This window comes from Nerophis ophidion, linkage group LG23 (assembly GCF_033978795.1).
Source record: "Nerophis ophidion isolate RoL-2023_Sa linkage group LG23, RoL_Noph_v1.0, whole genome shotgun sequence".
Classification (NCBI taxonomy): domain Eukaryota; kingdom Metazoa; phylum Chordata; class Actinopteri; order Syngnathiformes; family Syngnathidae; genus Nerophis; species Nerophis ophidion.
Window position 1 is genome coordinate 8,129,974 of NC_084633.1, and position 27,723 is coordinate 8,157,696.

The 27,723-nt window shown below is 38.1% G+C and overlaps 2 protein-coding genes across 2 annotated transcripts; both read right to left on the reverse strand.

Moving 5' to 3' along the window:
- Positions 1 to 4,697: 4,697 nt before the first annotated feature.
- Positions 4,698 to 8,681, reverse strand: LOC133541683 (metalloproteinase inhibitor 2-like). Its single transcript, XM_061885224.1, has 5 exons — positions 8,464 to 8,681; positions 5,345 to 5,421; positions 5,174 to 5,276; positions 4,954 to 5,066; positions 4,698 to 4,895 (listed from the first exon to the last, which is right to left on the reverse strand). The coding sequence occupies exons 1-5, from the start codon at positions 8,591 to 8,593 to the stop codon at positions 4,743 to 4,745; spliced, it is 576 nt and encodes a 191-aa protein (XP_061741208.1). The 5' UTR covers positions 8,594 to 8,681; the 3' UTR covers positions 4,698 to 4,742.
- A 5,518-nt stretch (positions 8,682 to 14,199) lies between these two features.
- On the reverse strand, positions 14,200 to 27,690 carry LOC133541674 (metalloproteinase inhibitor 2-like). Its single transcript, XM_061885210.1, has 9 exons — positions 27,497 to 27,690; positions 25,157 to 25,239; positions 24,986 to 25,088; positions 24,789 to 24,901; positions 18,152 to 18,308; positions 14,858 to 14,940; positions 14,689 to 14,791; positions 14,491 to 14,603; positions 14,200 to 14,424 (listed from the first exon to the last, which is right to left on the reverse strand). Exons 1-9 carry the CDS (start codon positions 27,621 to 27,623, stop codon positions 14,257 to 14,259), a joined length of 1,050 nt encoding a protein of 349 aa, XP_061741194.1. The 5' UTR covers positions 27,624 to 27,690; the 3' UTR covers positions 14,200 to 14,256.
- Between the last annotated feature and the right edge of the window lie 33 nt (positions 27,691 to 27,723).

Genomic DNA, 27,723 nt, shown 5'->3' on the forward strand with positions numbered 1-27,723 from the left:
ATATATTCAATTAGTGCTCGTTATCTTGTTTCCACGGCAACTTGGGGTAGAAGGCTCCTTTGCCCCATTGAGCTGAGAAAGGACACAAAGACTCTGTATAGGAATGCAAAAAAACAATAGACTAATAAAAGTTTACTGATGGAAAATCATCACTCTTATTTTTAAATAGTGCACATTTTTAGATAAAGTAACTTTTTTTTACTGCAGTGCCATTCTCTGCTTTTCCATATTTCTGGAGAAATCATGATTTTTTTTTCTTCATTCCTGGATGATAAATGGACATGAGTTTGAACCCATGAGGGTCTGTATTTTTTTTTTAAGAACCAGTAATGGAAAAATAAATGCGATTCATAAGTTGAATTGGGTTTTATTTTATCCATTAAAAAACATATCCAATGATATTTCCAGTCCACAAAACGTGTGGACTGTGGATTACAATACATAAAATAAACCGACGCCTTCATGTTGCTTCCCATCGTACACAGTGGAGTTCTACAAGCCTTCTGCTTGGTGGGATCAAAGACAGCTTTTGACCTCTCGCTGGGAACTCATGGCAACACAAAGTTTTGTGATAACTTAGATACAATTAATGTGACACAAACTAAAATAGGGTTTTATGGATACTGCTCCCTTGCATCAAAATATGGATGTATTAAGAAGTTATTTTACGTAACATGAGTTGAGGCTATATACAATTTTATAGAAAAAAAAAAGATTATTTCACTATAATTTTTCCAAAACCTAGCAAAGTGTTGTGGCTGAGATATTTGACTTAGAAGTACAGCAACATGCAAAAGTAGCTGCAAATGCTCAAACTGCATTCAACACATGTTCCCTAGATTGATACATTTGTGTGGCAATTTCACAGGAGCTAAAGTGTACTGGTCAGCTCAAGTTTTGAGTCTATGCCAAACATTTGAAAAAAAATTAAATATTAAAGGATGTTTTTCCCAGCAAGGAAGGGAAAGCAATACGCGGTTTTGAACCATACCCATGCCAAGAAGTCTATTTACGACTGACTAACATCCATTAATGACATGTTTGGGTAAGACAATGCAATAAGTCATAATCTTGAGATGATTCCATTTTTTTTGTTGAAGCAGTAATTTGTTAGCGCTTAACTAAGGAGCGTCACTCAGCCTGAAGAACGGGGTGGACTTAGCCCCCGGGAGGTTCCTGTGATGTTGCACTTGCAAGATCTTTTCACTCACAACTTTTTGGCACTGTATTAGCATTACACAACACTGAACACATCTAAATGGTTGAAAGAGGACGTGCAAGGAGGCTTCAGTCCTCTTTGGTAAGCATGAGATGGCACAAACACAAAGACAGTGTTGTTGCATGGAAAAGCTAGCAGGCAACTTGCAAACAAGGAAAAGTTGCACAGATGACAGCAGTGTATACCAACTGGCACAGAACTATAGAGTAGACCTGAAAACAGAGGAGGTTCTGGTGGAAAGAAACTTTTCTTGTCTGGAAAACAGGGGCTGGAGGTCCACCCAAAGATATGTTGTCTGTGCACAACCTTTTTGATTCAGAATGTTTGCACTTGCAAAATAGTTCTGCTTACAACTTACTATGTTAGAATTACACAGCAAATACTGAAGACATCGAAATGGCTGAAAAGCAATATTGTTTGTTTCCTGTAATAGTAAGAATTTAAGGCCCACAGGTCACACCTGGCAAGTAGGGATAGGTGATACGGACTATCTCAATAACCTGCCAAGTGGAAATAAAAAGCAAACAGCTATAAAACTCCACCTTTTTTACTATGAGTATGTCAGTGCATCCAGTCTTCAGAACCCCCGAAACACTACTCTAAAATGACACTATGGCTATTAAACTACAGTGCCGTGTTTCCCACCCAGGCCTTCAGCGATGTCCTACTTAGTCCGACTTCAATAATTACCTTCCAAAATACCATAATTTATGTCGCTACATGACCACGGCTTGAGAAATACTATACAGAAACACGCCTGCGCACTACTGGGCATTGAATTTGTACAAAAAGGGTAATTTTTTGGCGCATTTAAAAATCAATAAAACTGCATCAAACGTAGTACTGTCATAACAAAAACTGTAAAAAACTTGAATGCGAAAAATATATTTAAACTCATTTAAGTCTCACCTTAAAACTCATTTGTATACTCTAGCCTTTAAATAGACCTCCTTTTTAGACCAGTTGATCTGCCGCTTCTTTTCTTTTTCTCCTCTGCCCCCCCCCTCCCTTGCGGAGGGGGTCTGGTTCCGATGCCCATGGATGAAGTACTGGCTGTCCAGAGTCGGGACCCAGGATGGACCGCTGGCCTGTGTATCGGTTGAGGACATCTCTACGCTGCTGATCCGACTCCGCTTGGGATGGTTTCTTGTGGACGAGACTCTCGCTGCTGTCTTGGATCCGCTTTGAACTGAGCTCTCGCAGCTGTGTTGGAGCCACAATGGATTGAACTTTCACAGTATCATGTTAGACCCGCTCGACATCCATTGCTTTCGGTCCCCTGGTGGTCCTCTCCAAGGCTCTCGTAGTCATCATTGTCATCGACGTCCCACTGGGTGTGAGTTTTCCTTGCCCTTATGTGGGTTCTTCCGAGGATGTCGTAGTCGTAGTGGTTTGTGCAGTCCTTTGAGACATTTGTGAATTAGGGCTATATAAATAAACATTGATTGATTGATTGATTGATTGACAATATCACTGGTAGTTGGTGGATTAGGGAGTGGCAGGCAAACCATTATATCTGCCACCTAATCAACATTTTGCTCTGCTATTTTGTTGGTTAAAAAATTGAGTACCGTTGATTTCTCCGCTGGCCGGGTGTGGCTCTGGCGCCACTTTCTGCTTTTGTAAATCACGACTTGTGTTTGGATACTTGGGAGGGACAAGTGAGTATCCAAACAAAGTCACGTTCAACGTAAGGCTACTGTCAACTATCGCAACTGTCTTTAAAATTATTGTCCTCCGCTGGTTAAACTGCACAGCCGCCACGAATATTGGGGCTTCAAGGCCTCCGGCAGAATTCAGACAGCGTTGGCAACAAGCTAGCTGAATTCTGATTGGATAAAAGCTTTAGCTTAAAAGAGCAACACTGGAGCCTAACATGACAAGAAGAGAATATGATGCATACTTTTATATATACAGTATATGGAAAGTCAATTCAAAATAAAATTAACTTTTATTAATCAAAGATCGGGAAGAGCTAGACGAAGTGGCTGGGGAGAGGGAAGTCTGGGCTTCCCTGCTCAGGCTGCTGCCCCCGCGACCCGACCTCGGATAAGCGGAAGAAGATGGATGGATAATTAAAGATGATTTATGTTAGGCCACACCACTATTAAAGTACATCAATTAAGTTTAAGTAGCACACCTATACTGCAAAGCTGTAGTATGATTTGCTTATCATACGGTATGGAAGTTATTTTTCTGTCAGCAATATTATAGTTTTATATTACAAATCAATCAGAGTTATGGTGCACTCCTGTCACAAGATGGCAAATGATGCTCATAAGCACACCAAAATAGACCGATAGAAAATAGTTGACGAATGTGCAGAAACAGGCAACACGCTCTTCAGAGTAGACATGGAAGCATCCATGCATTTTCTACCGCTTTTTCCCTTTGGAGTCGCTGGTGCCTAACTCAGCTGCAATCGGGCGGAAGGCAGGGTTCACCCTGGACAAAACACCACCTTATGGCAGGGCCCACACAGTCACACACTAGGGCCAATTTAGTGTTGCCAATCAACCTATCCCCAGGTGCATGTCTTTAGAGGTGGGAGGAAGCCGGAGTACCCGGAGTGTACCCACACAGTCACGGGGAGAACATGTAAACTCCACACAGAAATTTGCCAAGCCTGGGATTGAACCCAGGAATCTATATATTCCATATAGCCTATTTGTGCACTATTGACAAGTGATGCATCTAAAATTATGTCTTAAAAACCAAAACCACATGTAATATCCATTTTTGCTGGCGATTACTTTTTTCCCGGCACACTCGAGTGATGTAGCTCGCCCAAAGCAAACAAAAAAATAAAAAATAAATCACATGTCACATTGGAAGAGATCAAATGCAGGACTACCTCCTGATGTGGCCTGAATCTGATGCCTAAAGATTAGATTTGAAGCACTCAAACATTTAGACAAAAAAAAAAAAAAAAGAAGTCAATTGAGAGCAAAATATTCTAATTTGGTTTGCAGTGTAAAATTCTTTGATTCCACAGAATCCATAAAATAGCCACAAATGTGCCAGTACTGAGACTAGAATTGAAGCAAGTTTACTTCAGTAAACACTGCAGGACGTGTGACATCATACCTCCATGCCTGCAGGCACATTGGAATCTGGACTTTTTTTTTTTTTTTACGTGGCCTACACAAAATCAGGTTTCACAAAAAAAAAAAAAAGCCGAATTGTATACTTAACCAGCAGTATTCAACACACTGAACTAGCCTAAATGATATCCTGCTCGACCTTGCTAAGGTAATAGTGAAAGATTGGACTGGGTTTTCCACACTAATGCGGGTGTCTGATGGAACAAATTGAATAGTCACTGATGAAGGGTCTCCAAATGAATAGTGACAAAAATGTTAATTTAAAAATCCTAGTCCCGCATTTAGTAAAACTGAAGTTTAGGAGGCTTATGCCCCCGTAAAATAGACCTGACACCAATGGCCCTTTTAAAAACCCTCATCAGTAAAACACACCATTTCTTTAAATAGATTTATTTGTATGACATTTTCTGCTTGGGAGTTTAATGTCCATTAGGTCCCTCGCTGTACCAGCAACAAGAACCATCACTTTTCTTGATGCAAGCAGATTGTTTTTCCTGCTCGTCAACTGCATTTGTCCACAAGCACTCAGTTGGGCTGCCAATCCCGCACGGCACAGAGGAGCAGCGAGTGATCTGGATAATACAGCAAAGGTTAAGATTTGAATGTTCACCATAAATTAATTCTGCTTACCTTGCAATCACAGCCCATCATGAAATGTTCTACCAGGGTATCGTGACTGCTCTTCCAGGGTACAACGTAATTACAGGATGAAACACGCAGTGACCCGTCAGACTTCAGTTGGCCTGCAATTGAGAAACTTGAATTAAGGCCAACAGGCTGAACTGATCATTTTATACTCTTGCAGTAAGAAATATTTCACATTATAAAACCCAAGGATGTTTTGTTTTACCTGTGATGAAATATTCTACACCTTTGTTCAGAGTCACACCACATGCTGCAGAGGAAGATGCAGTGCAGATGGTATCATAGTGCCCAATAGGACCTTTCAAGATCTGAAAAAAAATGTATATAAATTTGAGTTTGCATGCAATCATTGACATAATTGAGTATAATCAATAACCTTGGTCAGTTTGATGTCATACGTGACGTCGTACTCAAATTCACCAGCCGCCTCTGAAACCACCTTTGCCTTGATGGCTGGAAAGAAAATGCCAGTCACTATGACTACAATTGAAGTAAACAATAAAAGGTATCTGCTAAACAGTCGTTTGAGAACTCAAATTTACGGGTAGTTTAATTTCTTTAAAGAGGAGAAAGCTATATTACAGGTCAGACTGGAAGTCTTTGCAGAGAGTGGCGAGGACGGCGGAAAATATCAGGACCCCATCCTCCCAACCAGGAAATTGCAAAACGCCGCTGCCTGACCAGGGCTCAGAAAATCTGTAGAGACTCAGGTAATAAGACTCTTGAAAGCGTAATCCCGTCAATACCCCCAAAAACTGATTAACGCGCTGGAATATAAAGACAAACAAACATGAATGCAATGCAAAAGTGCAATGTACTTTTCTGTACAGTAATCTATATAAATGAGTCGTACTTGTATAGTGCTTAGCTACTTTCAAGGTACTCAAAGCACTTTGACATTACTTCCACATTTACCCATTCACACAGAGATGGAGGGAGCTGCCGTGCAAGGCGCTAACCAGCACCCATCAGGAGCAAGGGTGAAGTGTCTTGCTCGGGACACAACGGATGTGACAAAGTTGGTACTAGGTGGGGATTGAACCAGGGACCCTCGGGTTGCGCATGGCCACTCTGCCACGCCGTCCCTTCTGCTGCACCTTATTGCTCTTTTATCCTGCACTACAACGAGCTAATGCAACGAAATTTTTTTCTTATCTGTACTGTGAAGTTCAAATTTGAATGACGATAAAAAGGAAGTCCAAGGTCAAAACAGTGCTGTTATTTTAATTAGGTCTTATTGAAGAAATGTCCCCGGACAGACAGGAAGTCAAACAGAATTGTCAAAATATAGTCAGGCTACATTCCCCTACCAAACTTGATAAAAACATCTAGAGTAAAGCAGTCAAAAAATATATTGGCTGTATGTAAAACTAAGAGTGCATGTGCTACTTGCCAAACCCTTATCCAATTTCTCTCTAAAAACAAAAATCGTCATCATTAACACCAAGCTACCGAGCTAGCTGTGAAAATATAGTTAGCTGTAACTTATGAAAAAAAAATCTTTAAGATGGTTTTGCCAGAATTTTTGGCACAAAGTAGATACAGTATGAAATTGTTGAATACATTTAATTGTTAAATTCATAATTAGTTGCCAACTCCCTAAAAATAATCATAATCCCCTCAAAACAGATCAACTCGCTGGACAATAATATAACACTTCTACACTGAATTTGAATGACAATAAAAGTCCAGGTTTAAACATGGATGCATATGTTAAAGTGCAATGTATTTATTTGTACAGTAAATCTATATCTGCACCTTATTTCTTGTATCCTGCAAAACAAGCCAATACAATGAAATTTTGTTCTTAGCTGTACTGTAAAGTTGCAATTTGAATGACAATAAAAGGAAGTCTTGAAAGAAAAAAAAAAAAATAGACACCCTGCAGGGCTGGTCGACCTCAACTGTTTGTCTGAAAGGAGTCCATCTACAAAAGGTTGAGTGGAGGCAACTGATCCAATGTTTCACAGTTGCTTCCATTCAACCTTTGTGGATTACTCACAATTAACCAATTAACCTGTACATGAAAGACGACACGTACTCAACCTGTAGAAGCAACTGCACTGAGTGACTAAACAAAACACGCTCACATAATTATGCATTTTGCAACCACAGACAAACTTGTAGTTTAACTTTTACACATTTTAATTATCTGCTGCACTGACAACACACCTGCTCAGTGAATGTTTAAGTTTATTTGGAGCATGCATGCATACAACATGATGATTTAGTTTCCAGTTTCTCTATTCAACATGTTCGAAAAGGAGTAGGAAGAAGCAGAGCTTATTCAATCCTACCCCTTTTCCTTTACATAGCAGTTGCTAAAACTTTAGTTCACTTCCTGCTCTCAATTTATTCACAATATACTCTATAAGTAAGAAAGGTAAATGTTGGTTATTGTTGCGAAACTGTCAAAACTGACATGTGACGTCACAATTTACCTTTTTCCTCTACAGGGCCCACAAAACCCAGAACATGAATACTAAAACCTTGGCAGCTCAATACGGGCCAATTCCGTTTTTTGTCGCATTTTGACCACATTAAAGAGCGTTCCTTGCCAACATACACGGACAATTCATGGATGCAAATAGTGATGGGTTGATGAGGAGTCATGAACCGTTTCGACACATTGCAAAACTGTATTGATATTGTCGATTCTGATGGGTCACTAAATACTGACATCTGCTGGACATTAAAAATCCCTACAGGCAACCTATGGACCGACTCAACTGACTGATTTTATGACCTAGTATGTACAATAATATAAACCAAGTCATTGTATTTCATATTCAAATAGAAATATATTTGTATCTTTTTTACATAGTCAAATAATGTGAACATGTATCATAATATGGAAATCTATTGTGAGTGAGGATGCTTGTGGACTGGGAATTTAATTTTTTTTTTTTTTACATGCACTCTGAATACGCACAGTAGATTGGCTGTTACCGCTAGTTAATGCAACCAGATGGCTGTGCGGGTGGGACAATGCTGGGTGCTGAGACAGAGGCAGAAGAAGCAAAGCAGCTTGTTGAGACTTTAGCTTAGAAACACCCCCGTACCGAAACAGTTCAATACAAATACACGTACCGTTGCACCCCTATTAACAGATCAAGTGGAAACTTTGAAAAAACAGGATTAAACACAAATACCTTTTTTTCCAATAAATGATCAAAATATTCCCACAGGACGGAAATGATCGACGATAAATTACAAAATGACCAACGACAGAAGTGCGGCGATTCTGTTGGCAGCAGCATCTCGGTGACAGATGCACTTCCTTATAAACACAGTTTGGCACACAGGTGTCAGTTCGACACAGTTCGCGTATCGGTCACGTGACCGAAACCGCTCATGATCGGTCACGTGACTTCCAAAAAGCGGCACAGGGTTTTTCCTCTAAGAGCTCGACGCACGCGCCAATGAATCGGTGTTGTCAGACCCACCATTATATGCAAACATTATGTACACCCAAAATTTAAACGTTAAACTTACCAACATCTGACTGGCAAAACTGCGTCTGAGGATGGTCATAAGGACATCTGCAGGCCTGTGCTCCTTCTTGCAGCTGCCACATGCACAGCAGCACCAGGGGGAACACACAACACTTCACCCAACTCATCATGGAAGAGAATGTAGCTAACAAAGAGAAGATTTGGGAGAAAAGAAGTTCAGCAGGAATATATTCTGGTGTCCTTTCTTAAGGGTGAATGAGCAGCCCTTTATTGCTGCAGGCCCCTCCCACACTCTCCATTACTTGCACAATTGGACGATTGATTACACCTTTGCACACACCTGTCCGTGACGTTTTGTTGTTAAAAAAAAAAATGTGTGTGCACCCAGCAACTATTTACCGGATAAATAAGAAAAACTCTTTCTCTTTGTGTTTGATGTACAGTATATGTTCTAAACCGCACAATGCATGTAAGTTTAAAAAAAAGCAACCAGAGTTTGTGTTAACTAACAAGAAAACTTTTTTTTTTCTGGTCATGTGTTTGTCCAGTTTCTTGTTGCTAGGCAGACATCCATCCATCCATTTTCTACCGCTTATTCCCTTTCGGGGTTGCGGGGGGGCGCTGGCGCCTATCTCAGCTACAATCGGGCGGAAGGCAGGGTACACCCTGGACAAGTCGCCACCTCATCGCAGGGCCAACACAGATAGACAGACAACATTCACACTCACATTCACACACTAGGGCCAATTTAGTGTTACCAATCAACCTATCCCCAGGTGCATGTCTTTGGAAGTGGGAGGAAGCCGGAGTACCCGGAGGGAACCCACGCATTCACGGGGAGAACATGCAAACTCCACACAGAAAGATCCCGAGCCTGGATTTGAACCCAGGACTGCAGGAACTTCGTATTGTGAGGCAGACGCACTAACCCCTCTGGCTAGGCAGACATTCAATTCTCAATCATTAGACTGTTTCCATGGCAACTTGGGGTAGAAGGTTCCACTGTCCCACAGTGCAGTGCAAGGACACGGACACTCAGTATACAAACGCAAAAAAACAACAGACTGTTATTAGTTTACCAAAACAAAAGCATCGCTGGTATTTTTTCATTGGGATTTTTTAAAAATTAAGCAATTTTTTCCAATAGAACGCCAATCACCGTCAACCTTTTCCATTTTGTGTCCTTCCTTTCCTTCTTGTTTTCACAGCCCCATTTTTATTTCCATGTATTTAATATTACAAGGGTCCTCACTCAGAAGTTTTATGCAGGTTTGTGTTTGACTTATATGTTCTAAACCCCACAATACATGTACTTTTAGCAGAGTTTGTGCATTATGTGTGTGTCAGAGTGGATATCACAGTAAAGAATGACTTCATTATACCATGAATTGATTAACGTGGACCCCGACTTAAACAAGTTGAAAAACTTATTTGGGTGTTACCATTTAGTGGTCAATTGTACTGAATGTTTACTGTACTGTGCAATCTAATAATACAAGTTAGATATGTAATGTTTGAACGAGTCGATTTTTTTAAATGGTTCTTTTAAGTGGACCAGAACTGAGCCATTTTTCAAAGTAATTTACCCACTCTGCCTTCATATACATCCCCCTAACTGGACTAGAGCCACAACGAAAAAAAGGGTAAAAAAAATTTAAATAAATAAAGGTTCAAAGAAATATTAAAACACTTGGATGCATTTTACATTTACAATTAAAATAGATAAATAATAAAACTGAGACAATAAAAGTTAGATTTTTCAACGGCTCTTAAAAAAAGGAAGATCTGGCAATAAATCCCATCTAGGGATTTTTTGTATGTACAGCAACCTGTGATGAAAAGGAAAATCCCTAGTTTCTTCCCATCCATCCATCCATTTCTACCGCTTATTCCCTTTCGGGGTCGCGGGGGGCTCTGGCACCTATCTCAGCTACAATCGGGCGGAAGGCAGGGTACACCCTGGACAAGTCGCCACCTCATCGCAGGGCCAACACAGATAGACAGACAACATTCACACTCACATTCACACACTAGGGCCAATTTAATGTTGCCAATCAACCTATCCCCAGGTGCATGTCTTTGGAAGTGGGAGGAAGCCGGAGTACCCGGAGGGAACCCACGCATTCACGGGGAGAACATGCAAACTCCACACAGAAAGTTCCCGAGCCTGGATTTGAACCCAGGACTGCAGGAACTTCGTATTGTGAGGCAGACGCACTAACCCCTCTGCCACCGTGAAGCCTAATTTCTTCCCATTTTCCAAAATAATTTTTTCCATATTTTGAAAGGCAAAAGTATGCATAACACCAAATGTAATAAAAAATAAAGTTGAAAAACAAGGTCTGATTTATTACCAAAAACTTTTTAAGTTGTCTTTTATCAAAAAAGGAACCGCGTATTGGCCTGTGTACTTCAAGCCAGCTAGATTAAGATTTTCATGTCAAAACTCCTGCGATAAGGTGGCGACTTGTCCAGGGTGTACCCCGCCTTCCGCCCGATTGTAGCTGAGATAGGCACCAGCGCCCTCCGCGGCCCCAAAGGGAATAAGCGGTAGAAAATGGATGGATGTCAAAACTCGACATTTGTTTTGAATACACAAAGTACAATATAGTTTTGTCAGTGAGTTTGCATCAAAATAATGTGAGGCTTGAGGGATATACTGAATATATTTATCAATCGATCAATAAAAGTGTATTTATATAGCCCTAAATCACGAGTGTCTCAAAGGGCTGCACAAGCCACAACGACATACTCAGCTCAGATCCCACATTAGGGCAAGAAAAAACTCAACCCAATGGGATGACAACCTTGGAGAAACATGTTTCTACATTGTATGAAAAGTGCCTTGAGAACATGAGTTAATGCCATAAAAATTAAAATGACAAAAATTAAATCATCCTAGGTTCTTTCCTGCAGAACAAGGTGACAGATTGGTGGCTCACAAGTCACCCTCTTTATTTTTTTAATGATATTTATTTATTCATTTGATTGGGAAATCATAATATAGGTACTGCAAATACAAACCTTTTTATGTGTCTTCCCAGAAAAATAAAACAATTTTAAAAAATTGATTAAAAAACAAAAGTAAAATATCACCCCCTACATTTAGAGGTGGGGGTTGCCCACATATGCGGTCCTCTCCAAGGTTTCTCATAGTCATCATTGTCACCGACGTCCCACTGGGTGTGAGTTTTCCTTTCCCTTATGTGGGCTCTACCGAAGATGTCGTTGTGGTATGTGCAGCCCTTTGAGACACTACTGATTTAGGGCTATATAAATAATCATTGATTGATTGATTGATTTCAGTCACAGTGGGTAGCAATGTACTGCCTTCCTCTTCACCACAAGCAGAGACTCACATGGACTAAAAGGAGAAAAAATAACAAATTAAACAGAGAAGTGTCACTGAATAAAAATAAAACAGAACAGAAAAAGAGTTGAGGTAATTGGAAAGGTTCTTGGTCAACAGCGCGTCACATTTATCCTTTAGTCTCTTTAATTTAGCTATGTAATTGATTATGCAGCCCCAGGTAAAGTCAAACTGTTTAGGTGTACCCCTCAGATTATATTAAAATTTCTCTATATCTAAGAATAACATGAGGTCCTTAAACCATAGGGAGGCCTGGCGGATATTGTGATTTCCACTCCAATAAAATCCTTCCACGAGCTATTAAGTCACCCTCGTCAAACATGTCCTAGTTTGACAGTTTTACTGTTACTCAAAATAAATGGTCAGCTCATGTTGGTGTGGGACATTTGAAAAATATTGTAGAAGATGACTTTACTGGCAAGGAAGATAATAGCCTGTTTCATTTCATATTTAGGAATTAACCACATGCCAGGAAGCTAATTTAAGCGTAACTAAGATTCATAATTACATGTTTGGTTTATGACATTAATGCAAAAACAGTCAAAACAATTTTCTTTGAACTTGTACTTTGTGCTGAACTCACGATTGTCATTTTAAAAACATGCAAACTCTACAACAGTGGTTTTTAACCTGGGTTCGATCGAACTGAGTCGGCCTCAGGGGTTCGGCGGAGGTCAACACACACCTATAATAAAAAAAACTTCTACCGATCGGCGTATTATGAATACGGCAACAGCAGAGGTCACACAGATTTGCAGGTGTGTAATGTATTATGAGTTGATGCACTGTGTTGGTATTGTTCCTTGAACAAGGTGATGTTCATGCACGGTTTATTTTGTGCAGCAGTAAAAAAAAAAAAAGAAAAAACATAACTTAGTCTTGAATTTGAAAAAAAAAAAAAATTGTATTTTTCACTAGTGAAGTGAATTATATTTATATAGCGCTTTTCTCTAGTGACTCAAAGTGCTTTACATAGTGAAAGAAGGGTTCAATGAATGTGCATATAAAACTGGGGGGGGGGGGGGGGGGTTCTGTACCTCCAACAAGGTTAAGAACCAACGCTCTACATAGCACATAGTTGCCAACCCTCCTGGATTTCCCAGGAGACTCGCGAAATTCAGCGCCTCTCCCGAAAATCTCCCGAAATTCAGCAGAGCTAAAGGCCACGCCCCTTCCAGCTCCATTAAGACCTGAGTGGGGACAGCCGGTTTTCAGGCCCTCTTTCCCACTATATAAACAGCTTGCCTGCCCAATCACGTTACATCTACGGATTTGAATAAAAAACTGCACACACAAGGAGACGAGGCAGAAAAACGAGGAAGTTACAGCCATGGCGACGCCGTCTGTAATAGAGTGATTCTAAGTTGTCTGTCGCCATCTCCTGGGGAATGTTGGCTATAGCGTTATGGGGTTGCTTTTTGATTGGCCAACGATTTACGTGGTGTTGCGCACCTGACGGCAAGTGACTCTCGCCAGTACGCAAATGGCAGAACAAAGGTTACTGAAATAGTGAAAGGTAAGTGTTGGTTTTATTTTAGTAACCAGCAAGCACAGTACTGTCACAAGGCTTGGACGTGGATTGTTTCTTCGATGCAGATGAGAATCAGCACGAGTGCGGCGTGGACGTGAGTACATGGTTTATTTAAACACTATAATCAAACTAAGGGCGCTCACAAGGAGGTACAGACACTTGGCCATGAATAAACAAAAGACTAGCATAAATGCTGCAAACTACAAACATGAAACAAAAACACTTGCTCGATTGGCATGAATAATAATAAACTATAAACAAAACTAGCACAATGGCATAAATACAAAAACTTACACGGCATGGAACTATGGCCGAGGGCATGAAGGAGGTGCAGCATGGGTAGGGTGCGTGCGCGTGTGAAGGTCCCAGGACGAAGACAAGAAAAAGAGTGACTTAAATAGCTATGATCATTAGTGAAAACAGGTGTGAGGCTCAGAACAGGGACGTGAAAACTAATGAGTTGGCATGGAAACAAACAAAACCAGGAATTGCAAAACGTGACTGAATGTCCAAAATCAAAACATAACATGACAAAACAAAACATGATCCATAGGCGTGACAAGTACAGTTGGTAGAACTGTGTTTTTATTAGTGTATTTGATAGGTGCCGTCTGAAATTAAACTATTTATTTTATTTCTATATACATAATAAAATAAATATACAGCTAGAATTCACTGAAAGTCAAGTATTTCATATATATATATATATATATATATATATATGAAATACTCGAGTTGGTGAATTATACTCCCCTCTTAACCACGCCCCCCGCCCCAACTACACCTGCACCCCACCCCCCAACCCCCACGTCCCGAAATCGGAGGTCTCAAGGTTGGCAAGTAAGACATAGTAAAAGACACTGCATTGCTTCGAATAGATTTGTGAATTTTTTTATTTCCTGCAATGTGGGGATTTTGGAGTCTTCAATCCATTAACCCTTTGTTGGTGAGGCGGCCTCCTTGTACCAGACACAAGAACCATCACTTCTTTTCCTACAAGCAGACTGTTTGACCGGCTGGTTATTCCCCCTCAGCCAGGCCGTCCACAGGCACTCGTCTGAGTGGCGGTCCCCGCACGGGTCACCATAGCAGCGAGTGATCTGAGGGATGAAGCAAAGATGAGGATTTAAATAAAATGTCATTGACAGTCAATCAGGTTTGCTTACCTGGCAATCACAGCCCATCTTATAACGTTCTACCAGGATCTTGTGGCTGCTTTTCCAGGGTACAGGGGGGTTACAGGATGACACGTACAGAGACCCGTTAGGCTCAAGTTGGCCTGCAATGTAAAAAAATAAAGCATTTAAAACAATTTTAGAAACTGAGCCGTTTTTAAATCGTAAATCCATTTATTTATTTTTTACCTGTGATCAAATATTGTACACCTTTGTTCAAATTCACACCACATGCTGAAGATGAGGAGCCAGTGTAGATGCTATTAAAGTGTCTGTTGGGGCCTTTAAATAGCTAGAAAAAAAATAAAAATAAAAATTCATGCAAACATTGACATACAAATTGACTATTATTAACTACCTTGGTCTGTTTGATGTCATACTGGATGTAGTCGTTATATTTACCGCCAACAGCCTTCTTTGCAACCACCTTTGCCTTGATGGCTGGAAAGAAATAGATAAGCTAGTTAATCTTTGACTAAAATTAAAAACAAAAGTCCATAAAACAAACAAAAGGCATCTGCTGATCATAAAATCATGTAGGGGACTCAAATTGAAGCGGAATTGACTGACAGTGCCAGAATTCTTAAACGTAGATCATGCATTGTCCTCAATTCATTATAAAAAAAAAAACACATTTCCACTAGTTTGATTAGATATTTCCAGAATATTGCTCAATTACAATGAATGAATGTTAAGCTACTTAAATGTGGGTTCAGAGCATCACTTTACATGCATTATTTTGGCAAAACACCCATGGCAACCATTTTAACATTTATAACAACTGAGAACTGTAAAACTATCGGTTTACAGTTCTCTTATGTATTTTAAAATGTCTTAAATTTATTACTTTTTTTGAAACTGCTCTGTGACATGTGCTGTCGACCTTTTGGCCAGGTCACTCTTGTGGAAGAGATCTTGATCTCAATTGGTTTCTTTTCTGGTTAAATAAAAGGTTCTATAACAAGAGGAAATGACAACTTAGAGGTAACCTTTCATTATCATTACTTTTCCTTTAAAAAGGTAAAAATGTTTTTGTTTTTTTTAAAAAGTGTTGTTGGGTTATTACATTGAACAGCAATTGTTGCATTTAATTAAACCAGAATGTTGAAAGAGCCAAATTGGACCAAAAATACAAAAAACAAATCTGTATGGAGCCGCAAAAAATAAAGGCTGTATATAAGTCGTATAATGAAGGCAACACATGACGTAAGCGTCCTATAGTAGCCTAATATCAAAATGACCATGTGTCGCAGGCTGAACCTAATCCGACAAATTTTGAATTTTTCTTATTTACTCTACACATTTTGACATTAAAAAACATTAGTAAATCAGAGGCTACTCAGAAGACGAGAAAACTCCTGGAAATGACTGGCTTTTAATGGCCAAAAGGTATAGATGTGTGTGTTCAAGTTATCCTCTTAAGGCCAATGCTGTTTTTTTACATCCTTTTTTTATTCATCTTTGCTATTTGGGCTTATTAGACCCTATTTAGAATAAAAAAAACTAAGAATCATCTTTTTATATGATGTACTTAGTCCATAAGTACCACCTCAAAAACGTGTACTTCATGTTTAGTGACACGCTAATGCTTTTTTTCCAAATTCCATTGCTGTTATACTCTTCTGACACCACAAGATGGCTGTATAAGTGTCCATATAAGCGGCCATAAGACTCCAATTCAGTAGTGTACACAATTATGGAAATAAGAGCTAAAAGGTGCTGTCCACGTAGGTGGCCACTAAACCTTTAGAAAAATGGCAGGCTGTCTTTTAATGGATTTATTACAATCTTTGGAAAGCTAGGTTATGTTTGCTGTGGTCTGGAACAACATGGCACACAAACAACTGTCAGAAATGCAGCCAATATTACATAGAGATAATGTGCCATAAGACATGCAAAACTAAATTATATACAAAGATACAAGTAAGGGATAACAAATGAGCTGAAATATAGCTACAAATGATGCAACATGTACACAAAGCTAGCCTAAATAGCATGTTTGCGTTGATGCACTTGCAGTTATGCACTGACCAAATATGCCTGATTAGCACTCCAACAAGTAAACAACAACGCGCACCTTTGTACATTCATACACAGCATAAAACCTTTGGTGGACAAAATGAAACAGGAGTGGAAGATTTTATATGTAAACAAACTGTTGCACAATCGACACTATGAGTTCAAGAACCGTCAAAAATAGGACAAAACGATTTTCACTAAATACTATCAGTGAAGCATACACACAAACATATTAAACAGTGGGCTTTCTAACAATTAGGAATGTCTATGTCATGTTTGTCCTCAAAAAAAATCATCTTTTTCTATTTTCAAAATATATAAATATGTATTTTTTTTTTCTTATTTTTTAATGCTCCAGGGAGCCACTGGGGCAACACTAAAGAGCTGCGGGTTGACGGAAACTCAACCGAAAGTAGTCAAAAAAAGGTAGGCAACACATTCCCCTAAAAAAAAATAAAAAAAATAATAATAATAATAATAAAAACTTGGATGTGTAATATATAAAAAATAAAAAAAAGTACACAAGCCAATGTGCTACTTTCCGAATCGTGCAAGCCATTTTGGCTGAAGAAAAAAAATCTCTATTACTGACACCCAGTTACGGATCCTCTAAATCAGTGGTTCTCAAATGGGGGTATGTGTACCCCTGGGGGTACTTGAAGGTATGCCAAGGGGTACGTGAGAATTTTTAAAAATATTCTAAAAAGAGCAACAATTCAAAAATCCTTTATAAATATATTCATTGAACAATTCAACAAAATATGAATGCAAGTTCATAAACTGTGAAAAGAAATGGAACAATGCAATATTTATTTTTGTGGACATGTTCCATAAATATTGATGTTAAAGACTTTTTTTTTTATGAAGAAATGTTTAGAATTAAGTTTCGAATCCAGGAGTATCTCTGATACAATCCCCATAAAGGGCACTTTAAGTTGATTACTTCTATGTGTAGAAATCTTTATTTATAATTGAATCACTATTTTTCAACAAGATTTTAGTTACTTTTATATCTTTTTTTCAAAATAGTTCTAGAAAGACCACTACAAATGAGCAATATTTTGCACTGTTATACAATTTAATAAATCAGAAACTGATGACAGTGCTGTATTTTACTTCTTTTTTTCAACCAAAAATGCTTTGTTCTGATTAGGGGGTACTTAAATTAAAAAAAAGGTCTCTGAAAAAATGTTTCGAACCTCTGCTCTAAATGGACATGGGGATTTTTTATTTTATTTTATTTTATTTTTTTTTAAGATATGTATCTCATGCACACAAGAAACTTTTGCGTGCCCTAAAGACACATATGTAAAAAAAAAAAATAATAATAATAATTCCCCCCATGTCCCTTTAGGGGCTCCGTACCAAGTCACTTTGCTAACTGAACATGTTTAGTTAGGAGCTGTAAGTAAAGCAAAAAGTCTTTAAAAGTTGGTTTCACCAGACTTTTTGACACAAATCACACATGCTTGGTAAGAAAAATATACAAAAATTGGTGCATTATTTAATAAATATAGTTAGCCACACTTTGACCACATTCAACATCCCTTCTTGTAAACTTACACAAATAATTAATGGAGGCGAACAATTATGCACAACAGACAATCAATTAACATTTGAAGGTTCAACTTACCGACGTCGGATTGGCAAAACGCCATCTGTGGATGGTCAAAAACACACGAGCAGGCGTGTGCTCCATCTTGCAGCTGCCACATGCACAGCAGCACCAGGGGGAACACGCAACACTTCATCCAACTCATGGAAGGAAATGTAGCAAACAAAGAAAAGATCTGGGGACAAGAAATTCAACAGGAAAAAAATTCTTGAGGGTGAATGAGCAGCCTTTTATTGCTGCAGACTCCTCCCACACTCTCCATCACATGTGGATGATTAATTTCACCTTTGCACACACCCGTCTGACATTTTTGCTTATTTTTAAACAATGATTGTGCACCAAGCAACCACTAACTATAAATTAGAAAGAAAAAAAAAACAGTCTCGTTATGTTAAAAACCAAGCAGAGTTTTTGGTAGCAAACAGAAAAAAAAAGTATTTTTCTCGCTGAATATGCTGTTTCCGTAGCAACTTGGGGTAAAAGGCTCCACTGCCCCACAGAGCAAGAAGGTGTCTATGACAAGAATTTAACCTGCAAAGTTGATCTGACAACAGCAATCAGAGAAAGTTAAAGCAAGATTGACGAAGAGTTGTTTGTCACTCGTTAAGTCAGAGGTGTCAAACTCCTTTTAGTTTAGGGGACGCATGGAGGAAAATCTGTGCACACCTGGCCCGGACTATTAACATCATGGCATTAAAACTAAAAATTAAAGACAACTTCAGATTGTGTTCTTTGTCTTACTTTGGCCAAATATAGAACAAACATTCTGAAAATATTACAATTTGATTTTTTTTATTAAGGATTCCCATTAGCTGGATGCCACAACAACCCACTAGTCCTGTCTGGGGTGGGGGGAGGGGGGGGGCACTAGGATGACGGGGGATGCAAAATAGTGCAATACGTTTTTATAACATGGTCACTACTGCCTAGTTTCTCTTGTTATATTCTTATTTTACTGTTATATTTTATTCCCATTGTTGCTTTTTATTTTTAATCTTACTTTAATATTTTTCTATTTTGTTTCCATTCAAACCCCCATTATTTACTTATTACTTTCTAAATTGATCTCAACTCTGTACACTGCTGCTGGAATTTTAATTTTCCTGGAGGAACTCTCCTGAAGGAATCAATAAAGTACTATCTATCTAGTCTTCCTGGGATCCACAACCTCCATACAATTACAAAGTAAACGCATATAACTATACAATACAAAAAAAAATAAACATTAAGAAAACAAGCAATTTACAGTCACAGAATAATAATTACTATATAAAATGTAACTACACAATACAAAACCAAAAAAAAAAAATCAACAAGCAAACTAATTTAAAGATTCATAAAATATTACTTTCCTTTTAAAAATCTTTTTACTTTCAATGTTGGTGAGAACTCACGGCAGGTTATTCCAGAGTGATACAGATCTAAAAATGAAGAAATAAAAATATAGAAAAAAAAAAATCAGCAGTGGTAAAGTTTAGATCCATGAAGGAAAGTAGTAAGTGAAATAATGTTTATAACTGAATACATTTACATATGCATACATTTTTTTTTTTTAATGAATTAGTGAAGTGAATTATATTTATATAGCGCTTTTCTCTAGTGACTCAAAGCGCTTTACATAGTGAAACCCAATATCTAAGTTACATTTAAACCAGTGTGGGTGGCACTGGGAGCAGGTGGGTAAAGTATCTTGCCCAAGGACACAACGGCAGTAACTAGGATGGCGGAAGCAGGAATCGAACCTGCAACCCTCAAGTTGCTGGCACGGCCACTCTACCAACCGAGCTATGCCGTTCCGATTAACGTTTATGACAACCTTTTTTACAAAACACAATATAGAAAGTGAGATGAAACAGGATAATGCATACATTTATCTTTTGTTTTCAAAACGCTTACAAAAAAATGGGACCCCAATTTTTTTTTACTGTGGGACCCCATTTTTATGACATGATGGGGTGCCTGGGACCCCATTTTGAAAATTCCTAGCGCCAACACTGATGGAGTATTAGTGCGTGCAAAACAGCAGCAGGCAGCTTTAATACTTGGGCCTTGACTTTGACACCCCTGCATTAAGTCCATGCCTCAGAGACTGCAAGCTGTTTTAAAAGCCAGAGGTTGTGCAACAAAGTACTAGTGGTGTGTAGGGGTGTTTTGTCTGCTCGTTTTTAATGATTCCATGCCTTTCTGTTAAAGACATGGTGCCTTTAACCATCCTCTTGTGTTAGCTTTCTGTTACCATCTCTTATGTTAACGGGTCGGTTTTGACCCATGTCTTAAATCAGCTATAAAATACCCCAAAAAACAATCAACCAATTTGTTTCTCATCTTTTGGTTACCTCGTTTGGCTTCCTTATCCTTGAAAATATTGGGTTTAATATTTTTGGTTTGGGCCATTGGGCCTTTTTTTGTCAGTATACCCGTCAATTTAAATTTTTAAAAATGGTAAAACGAACCTCAAGAGAATCATATCCATAAAAAAAGGTTGTTGTGTTACCTAACTATTACTAAGGGGTATTAGAACACATCTCTTAAATAGTGTTTTATTAATTTTTTTCATTTTAAGAATTTTAAATATAGTAACATCTATGGTGTTACAGGTCAATTTCGACCCATATATATTTACTTCAAGAAAAAGGCTAAAAAGTATTTTTTTCAGCAACAGAAATCCAACATCAAACAAACAACCAATCAAGCAAATGAAACCAAGATAAATATATTAGTAGTTCCAAAACTAATAAAAAAAAAAACAAAATCAGAGTGGCAAAAAGTGACATTTTTAGTGTCCATCTTTTGTTTGTTTTTGTACAGTATAACAAGGTAAAATGAGAATCCACTAAAGCTCACATGATTGGGAGAGGAGCTGGCTGTCAGTGTGTTCAGTTTTGGCTCTTATTGCTTTATCATCTTATTTTTATAACTGGGTCGAAACCGACCCTAACAACACCAAGGGCATAATTTCTACCAGAGCATTTTATAATTTAGTGAAAAAAATTTAAATGTTTTATTTTGTTGACAAAGAGGTTCCTGACAAAGTCAAAAAGCTTTGATGCAAAAAAAATAAATGTAGGTGGTGTTTTTATGCATTTAAAAACTAAAACGGGTCGGTGCCGACCCTAACACAAGACAAAGGTTAATTTTTTAATGTTTTCCTTGGTCTACCAGTATGCTTGCCTGCCTTTTACAACCTTCCCATGTTTGTACTTAGTCCAGATTTTAGACACAACATCTTCTGCAACATGGCCTGCTTTCTTCATTGAATTTGGTCGTTAGCTACAGTATGTGTCCAACGCCAACCCGGAGAAGTGGACCTCGACCTTCACACCTGTACAACTTGGGTGTCCAAACCTGAAGACTATGTTCCTGCTGGTGTAGCACTTAAGGTCACTGAGGTATGCAACCCCTTGACCACAATACGGGGGATATCCCTCAGGGTGGAAAATTAAAAATTATAAAATTAAAAGTATCTTTCATTCGCATTTTATCACAGTCCTATATTGTTCATACCCTTCTGCATTGCAAACTCTTGCAGTCTGCTTTTGATGTTCAGTCCCAGCTGACCCAACATAGGCGAGTGCTAAATGCGGACAAATCTAAAGGTAATGCACTGCAAAAACTGAAATCTAAGTAAGATTAGTTAACTGAAATAAGGGTTATATTTCCTTATTTTCTGTCTGATAAGATAATTATTCTCACTAAGCAGTTTTTATGTTAATGTTTTAAGGGTTTGGGTCCTAAATTATCTCATATTACAGCTTTTTGCTGAGATTTCATGACATATTGGTAAAACATGCTTGAAACTAGGATATCAACTGTTGCTAAGCTGTGTCACTCAAGTATAAATCTACTTTTTTTTTTTTTAAGTAATCATTTACTTCGAGCATGAAAAAATACATGTGACATTTCAAACTATTTTGAACAGAAATATAGTTCATGCACATTCAGATAAAATCTTCAAAAGTAAATAAAAATTTGACCGGGAGCCGGGCTGTATATATGGGCACTAATTGACTGAAAGAGGACGCACTTTGCAAGATGTCATGACATCGATGGAAAAATGCATTTTTAGACCAAATGATTTGCCTGAGCGGCTGGCTAGGAGACCGAGTGGTTGCCTTTCCATTAACAAAAAATGTGTTTTTAGTACGTTTGCTGGTTTCAATAAATGTAATGCCGAGCGCATATCAATTATTTCATGCTACAAATTGTGAGTTCAAATAGATTTTTTCATGTTTTTATAGCATTTCTAATTGGCAGTACTACGCAAGATATGTTAATAGCTGAAGCAAGTTTATTGAATTTTAAATGCGCCGAAAAATAGACCCTTTTGTACACCGTTGAGGGGTTTCAATGCGCAGCAGTGTGGTAGTGGGCTTCTGTATATTATCTTCAGCCGTGTTCATGTGGTGACACAAATTACGGTATTTTGAGGTGAAGTCGGACATCACTGAAGGCCTAGGTGAGAACCGCACGACCAGCCCCTGGTGTATCGTGTCCCTTTTTAAATAAATAAAAAATTTCCGTTATCATCCTTGCTCTCAGGCAGAAATCAAACAAAAATCACACGACCAAACTGTAGTACCGCACCACTTTACATTCTCAGTAACGGCAATGGGAACAGTAAATTACTAGTTACTGAAAAAACAAAACCTTTACCACTCATGTAAAGCAGAGTTTCATTTCAGGCAAAGTAAATTAACTTATTGTAAAACCCCAATTAAAAAAAAAAAAAAAAAAACACATGTCAGTTCAGATCAGAGAGGCTTGAGGGGTCTATTAAGAAGAGGCTCTGTATGAAGTTGACATAACTTAGAGTTGATGCTATGTCAATTAAAATTAAACATTTTACAATAATTTCTGCAGAACTTGTCAATCACAAGTATGCCTTCTATCGGTTTGTACATTTGTCAAGAGCATAAAAGTAAAACAGGTATTGTAGGTCAGTGTGTACAAACTAAACATTGTTTGGCATCTTTACAGCAAGTAAAAGTTAGTCAGCTCAAGGTCAGGCTTTGAGTCTTCCAACTAAGGTTTTTAGAAGATACCCTCACTGGCAACAAATTTAAAGCGGTTTTGAGTCATACTAAATCACACCAAAAAGCCCATTTACTAGAAATCAAAATCCCCCAAAATACTTGTTTTGCTTTTGACAGCAATGCAATAAAAAGTTGGAAGTCATGCATGCTTTTCTTGCAAAGATTCCATTTTGTTGGTTGAAGCGCTAACTCCTGATTGTCCCTTTTAAAAAAACATGCAACCTCAACAAAAACAAACTGCATTGCATTTAATTGATTTATTCAAAATTGACATGTTTTGCATGATGGAGTTTTTAGAGTCTATTATGTTCATTAACCCTTTTTAGGTGAGGCGGCCTCCTTGTACCAGGCACAAGAACCATCACTTCTCTTGATGCAAGCACATTGTTTGTCGTGCACGTCACTGACCCAATTCCCAGTCAGCCAGTCCGTCCATAAGCACTCAGTTGGACCAGTGATGTCACACAGGACAGCGGTGCAGCGATTGATCTGGAGGATAAAGCAAAAATTAGGATTTAAAGGCCTACTGAAATTAGATTCTTTAAACAGGGACAGCAAGTCCATTCTATGTGTCATACTTGATCACTTCGTGATATTGACATATTTTTGCCTGAAGGATTTAGTAGAGAACATTGACGATAAAGTTCACAACATTTGGTCGCATCATAAAAGCCCTGCCTTTATCAGAAGTCGCAGACAATGTCACCCGTTGATGGCTCCTCACATTGTTTTTAATGGGAGCCTCCAACAAAAAGAGCTATTCGGACAGAGAAAATGACAATTCCCCCATTAGCTTGAGCGAGGATGAAAGATTTGTGTTTGAAGATATTGATAGCGACGGACTAGAAAAAAAAAAAAAAAAACTAGTTAAAAAAAGATTGCTTTGGGACGGATTCAGATGTTTTTAGACATTTAGTAGGATAATTCAGGGAAATCCCTTATCTTTCTATTGTGTTGATAGTGTTTTAGTGAGTTTAATAGTACCTGATAGTCGTACGGGTGTATCCACGGGTGTCTTGAGGCCAGTGTCTGATGGAAGTCAACGGCAGCTGTACGGACGGCACAAGCTCAGCTGATCTCCGGTAAGTGGCGACTTTTTACCACAATTTTCTCACTGAAAACTGCTGGTTGACATTTGGTCGGGATCCATGTTCGCTTGAATGCTCTGATCCATAGTAAAGTTTCACCTCCGGGAATTTTAAACCAGGAATCACCGTGTGTTTGTGTGGCTAAAGGCTAAAGATTCCCAACTCCATCTTTCTACTTTGACTTCTCCATTATTAATTGAACAAATTGCAAAAGATTCAGCAACACAGACGTCCAAAATACTGTGTAATTATGCGGTCAAAGCAGATGACTTTTAGCTATGTGTGCGCAGCGCTAATATTTCCTAATAGTCCGTGACGTCACGCGTACACATCATTCCGCGACGTTTTCATCAGGACACTTCATTGGAAATATAAAATAGCCAATTTAGTAAACTAAACCGGCCGTATTGGCATGTGTCGCAATGTTAATATTTCATCATTGATATATAAACTATCAGACTGCGTGGTCGGTAGTAGTGGGTTTCAGTAGGCCTTTAATTCAGATGTTAATTACTATAAATTAGGTTTGCTTACCTTGCAATCACAGCCCATCTTATAACGTTCTACCAGGATCTTGTGGCTGCTTTTCCAGGGAACAACGTAGTTACAGGATGAAACGTACAGACACCCGTCAGGCATCAGTTTGCCTGCAATGGAAAAGACGGGTGATTAAAAAAAATGAAATATGAAAATAAGATTGAAGTTATACGATCAAAGTAATAAAATTTTACCTGTGATAAAATATTCTACACCTTCGTTCAGAATCACACCACATGCTGCAGAGGAGGATGCAGTGTAGAAGGTATCGAAGGGTCTTTTGGGGCCTTTCAATATCTGGGAGGGAAAAAAAAATGTATCAAAATATGCATGCATACATGGACATAGACTATAGAATAGACAACCTTGGTCAGTTTGATGTCATACTTGATGTCCTTGTTTAAATTACCACCAACAGCCTTCTTTGCAACCACCTTTGCCTTGAGGGCTAGAAATAAAAAGAAAAGCAAATCTGATCAGAATTAAAATAATTTACCTAAAACCAAAGACATCAGCCAAACAGTAAGGTGGCATTTATTACAAAAAGCCACTTAATGTGACAGACTCTTGCAGATTCAATAGCCATGTATTTTTAGCCAAGATCTCAGGGTAGTCAAAAGTACAAAAACTTTCATTAGAAATACATACATAAAATTTGATTGGGAAGTTATATTACAGGTACTGAAAAAACACTTTTCCCCCCCCCCCTCTCCTCTCCAAAAAAGGTAAATGGAAAGGTTCATTGGCAGTGAGTGTCACATGTCCTATAGTCTCTTTAATTTAGCTATGTAGCTAATTATGCAGCCCCAGGTCAAGTGGAACAGTTGATGTACTCCTCAGATTATATCTATTTCTCTAAATCTAAGAAAAACATGAGGCGCTTAAACCACAGGGAGGCCTTTGGGGAATGCTGTGATTTCCACTCCAATAAAATCCTTCTACAAGCCATTAATGATGCAAAGGCGATACTTTCCCTAAAAGTCTGCTTCATTTGTTAAAAGTTTGGTGGAATTCCAAAAAATATATATATTTAAATTTTGCACGAGGTGTCAACTTAAAATTCAGTGCATCTGCAAAATGTTTAAAAATATTAATCCATGAATACTTTGATAGATTATACATATGTTGAAAACATTACTGTTAATTTAGCTCATGTCTTAAAGTAGTAATTTTTGCACTGAACCAGAAGTGTAGACTTCCACAGGTAGGAATCGCCTGGCATCTACATTTTCTTTAAAAAAAAAAAAAAAAAGAAAGCACAACTTAAAATCTTACAAATATTTCTTGGCTGACATGAAATAAACACTTGAGCGAGAGCGGGGGTGTCAACCGTACGGCCCACAAATAGGTTTTATATGGCCCATCGGATATGTTTGTAAAGTATAAAAATGAGCCGAAATTTTATTTAAAAAAAAAAAATAAAAACTGCTGTTCTAAGTGTCCACTAGGTGTCGCATTAGCAATTCTCTGTAGATGCTACATAAGTGAAAAAATAATAATGTTAGTTCACCATTCGAGGAAAATGAGGAAACTACATAAATAATAGGGCTGTGAATCTTTGGGTGTCCCAAGATTCAATATCGATTATTGGGGTCACGATTAAATAATATATCGATTCGATTCTAGATTCAAAAACTATATTTTCCCGATTCTGTATTCATTCAATACATAGGATTTCAGCAGGATCTACCCCAGTCTGCTGTTATGCAAGCAGAGTAGTAGATTTTTAAAAAAAAAAAGCTTTTACAAAATTGTAAAGGACAATGTTTTAACAACTGATTGCAATAATGTAAATTTGGCTTATTTTATCTTTGTGAAAACATTGGACACAGTGTGTTGTCACGCTTATGAGATGCGATGCAAGTGTAAGCCACTGTGACACGATTCTTTTTTTTTTTATATAAATGTCTAATGATAATGTCAATGAGGGATTTTTAATCACTGCTATGCTGAAATTATAACTAATAATGTTGATCATTTTTGTTTCACTACTTTTGGTTTGTTCTGTGTCGTGTTTGTCTCCTCAATTGCTCTGTTTCTTGCAGTTCTGAGTGTTGCTGGGTCAGGTTTGGTTTTGGAATTGGATTGCATTGTTATGGTATTGATATGTAGTGGTTTGTTGGATTGATAAAAATATAAAAAATATCGATTTTTTTAGAAATGAGAATCGATTCTGAATCGCACAACGTATTTGAATTGATTTTTTTCCCACACCGCCAATTAATAACATCCTGTAATTTGATTTCGATATGTTTTTATCTTGATAGACTGAAAATGAACACCAAGGAGTTGACTGATGATATCACATTTATTCAGAAAGTATAAATAATAAAAAGGTAGACTACCATTAACCGCAACATGTAAGTTTAAAAAAAAACAAAAAAACATGCTTGTTCTATTTTTAAACAAAAAAAAACAACCTGAAGTTGTCTTTACTTTTAAGGTATTGTGCTGCAATTTTACCAGTGCAGTAGATTTTTCTCCATGTGGCCCCCAATCTAAAAATGAATTTGAGTGTTGCTTGCCAGGCTTATAACGAACTATTTTGGCTTTATAATATTTTTTAAAAGTCTTCACTACATTCACCAGCAACACTAAGACATCTTGCAAGAACATATTTAGTTAAGAACTGCATTTACGCAAAAGGACCTTTGAGAGACGCTTTTGCACACAGTGAACTATTAACATTTTAATGTTGAACTTACCGACATCTGATTGGCAAAACTGCGTCTGTGGATGGTCATAAACACAAGTGCAGGCGTGTGCTCCTTCTTGCAGCTGCCACATGCACAGCAGCACCAGGGGGAACACACAACACTTCATCCAACTCATCTTGGAAGAAAATCTAGCTAAGGAGAGAATGTTTGCGAGAAGTAATACTTTCTTGAGAAGGGTGGATGAGCAGCCTTTTATTGCTGCAGGCTCCTCCCAC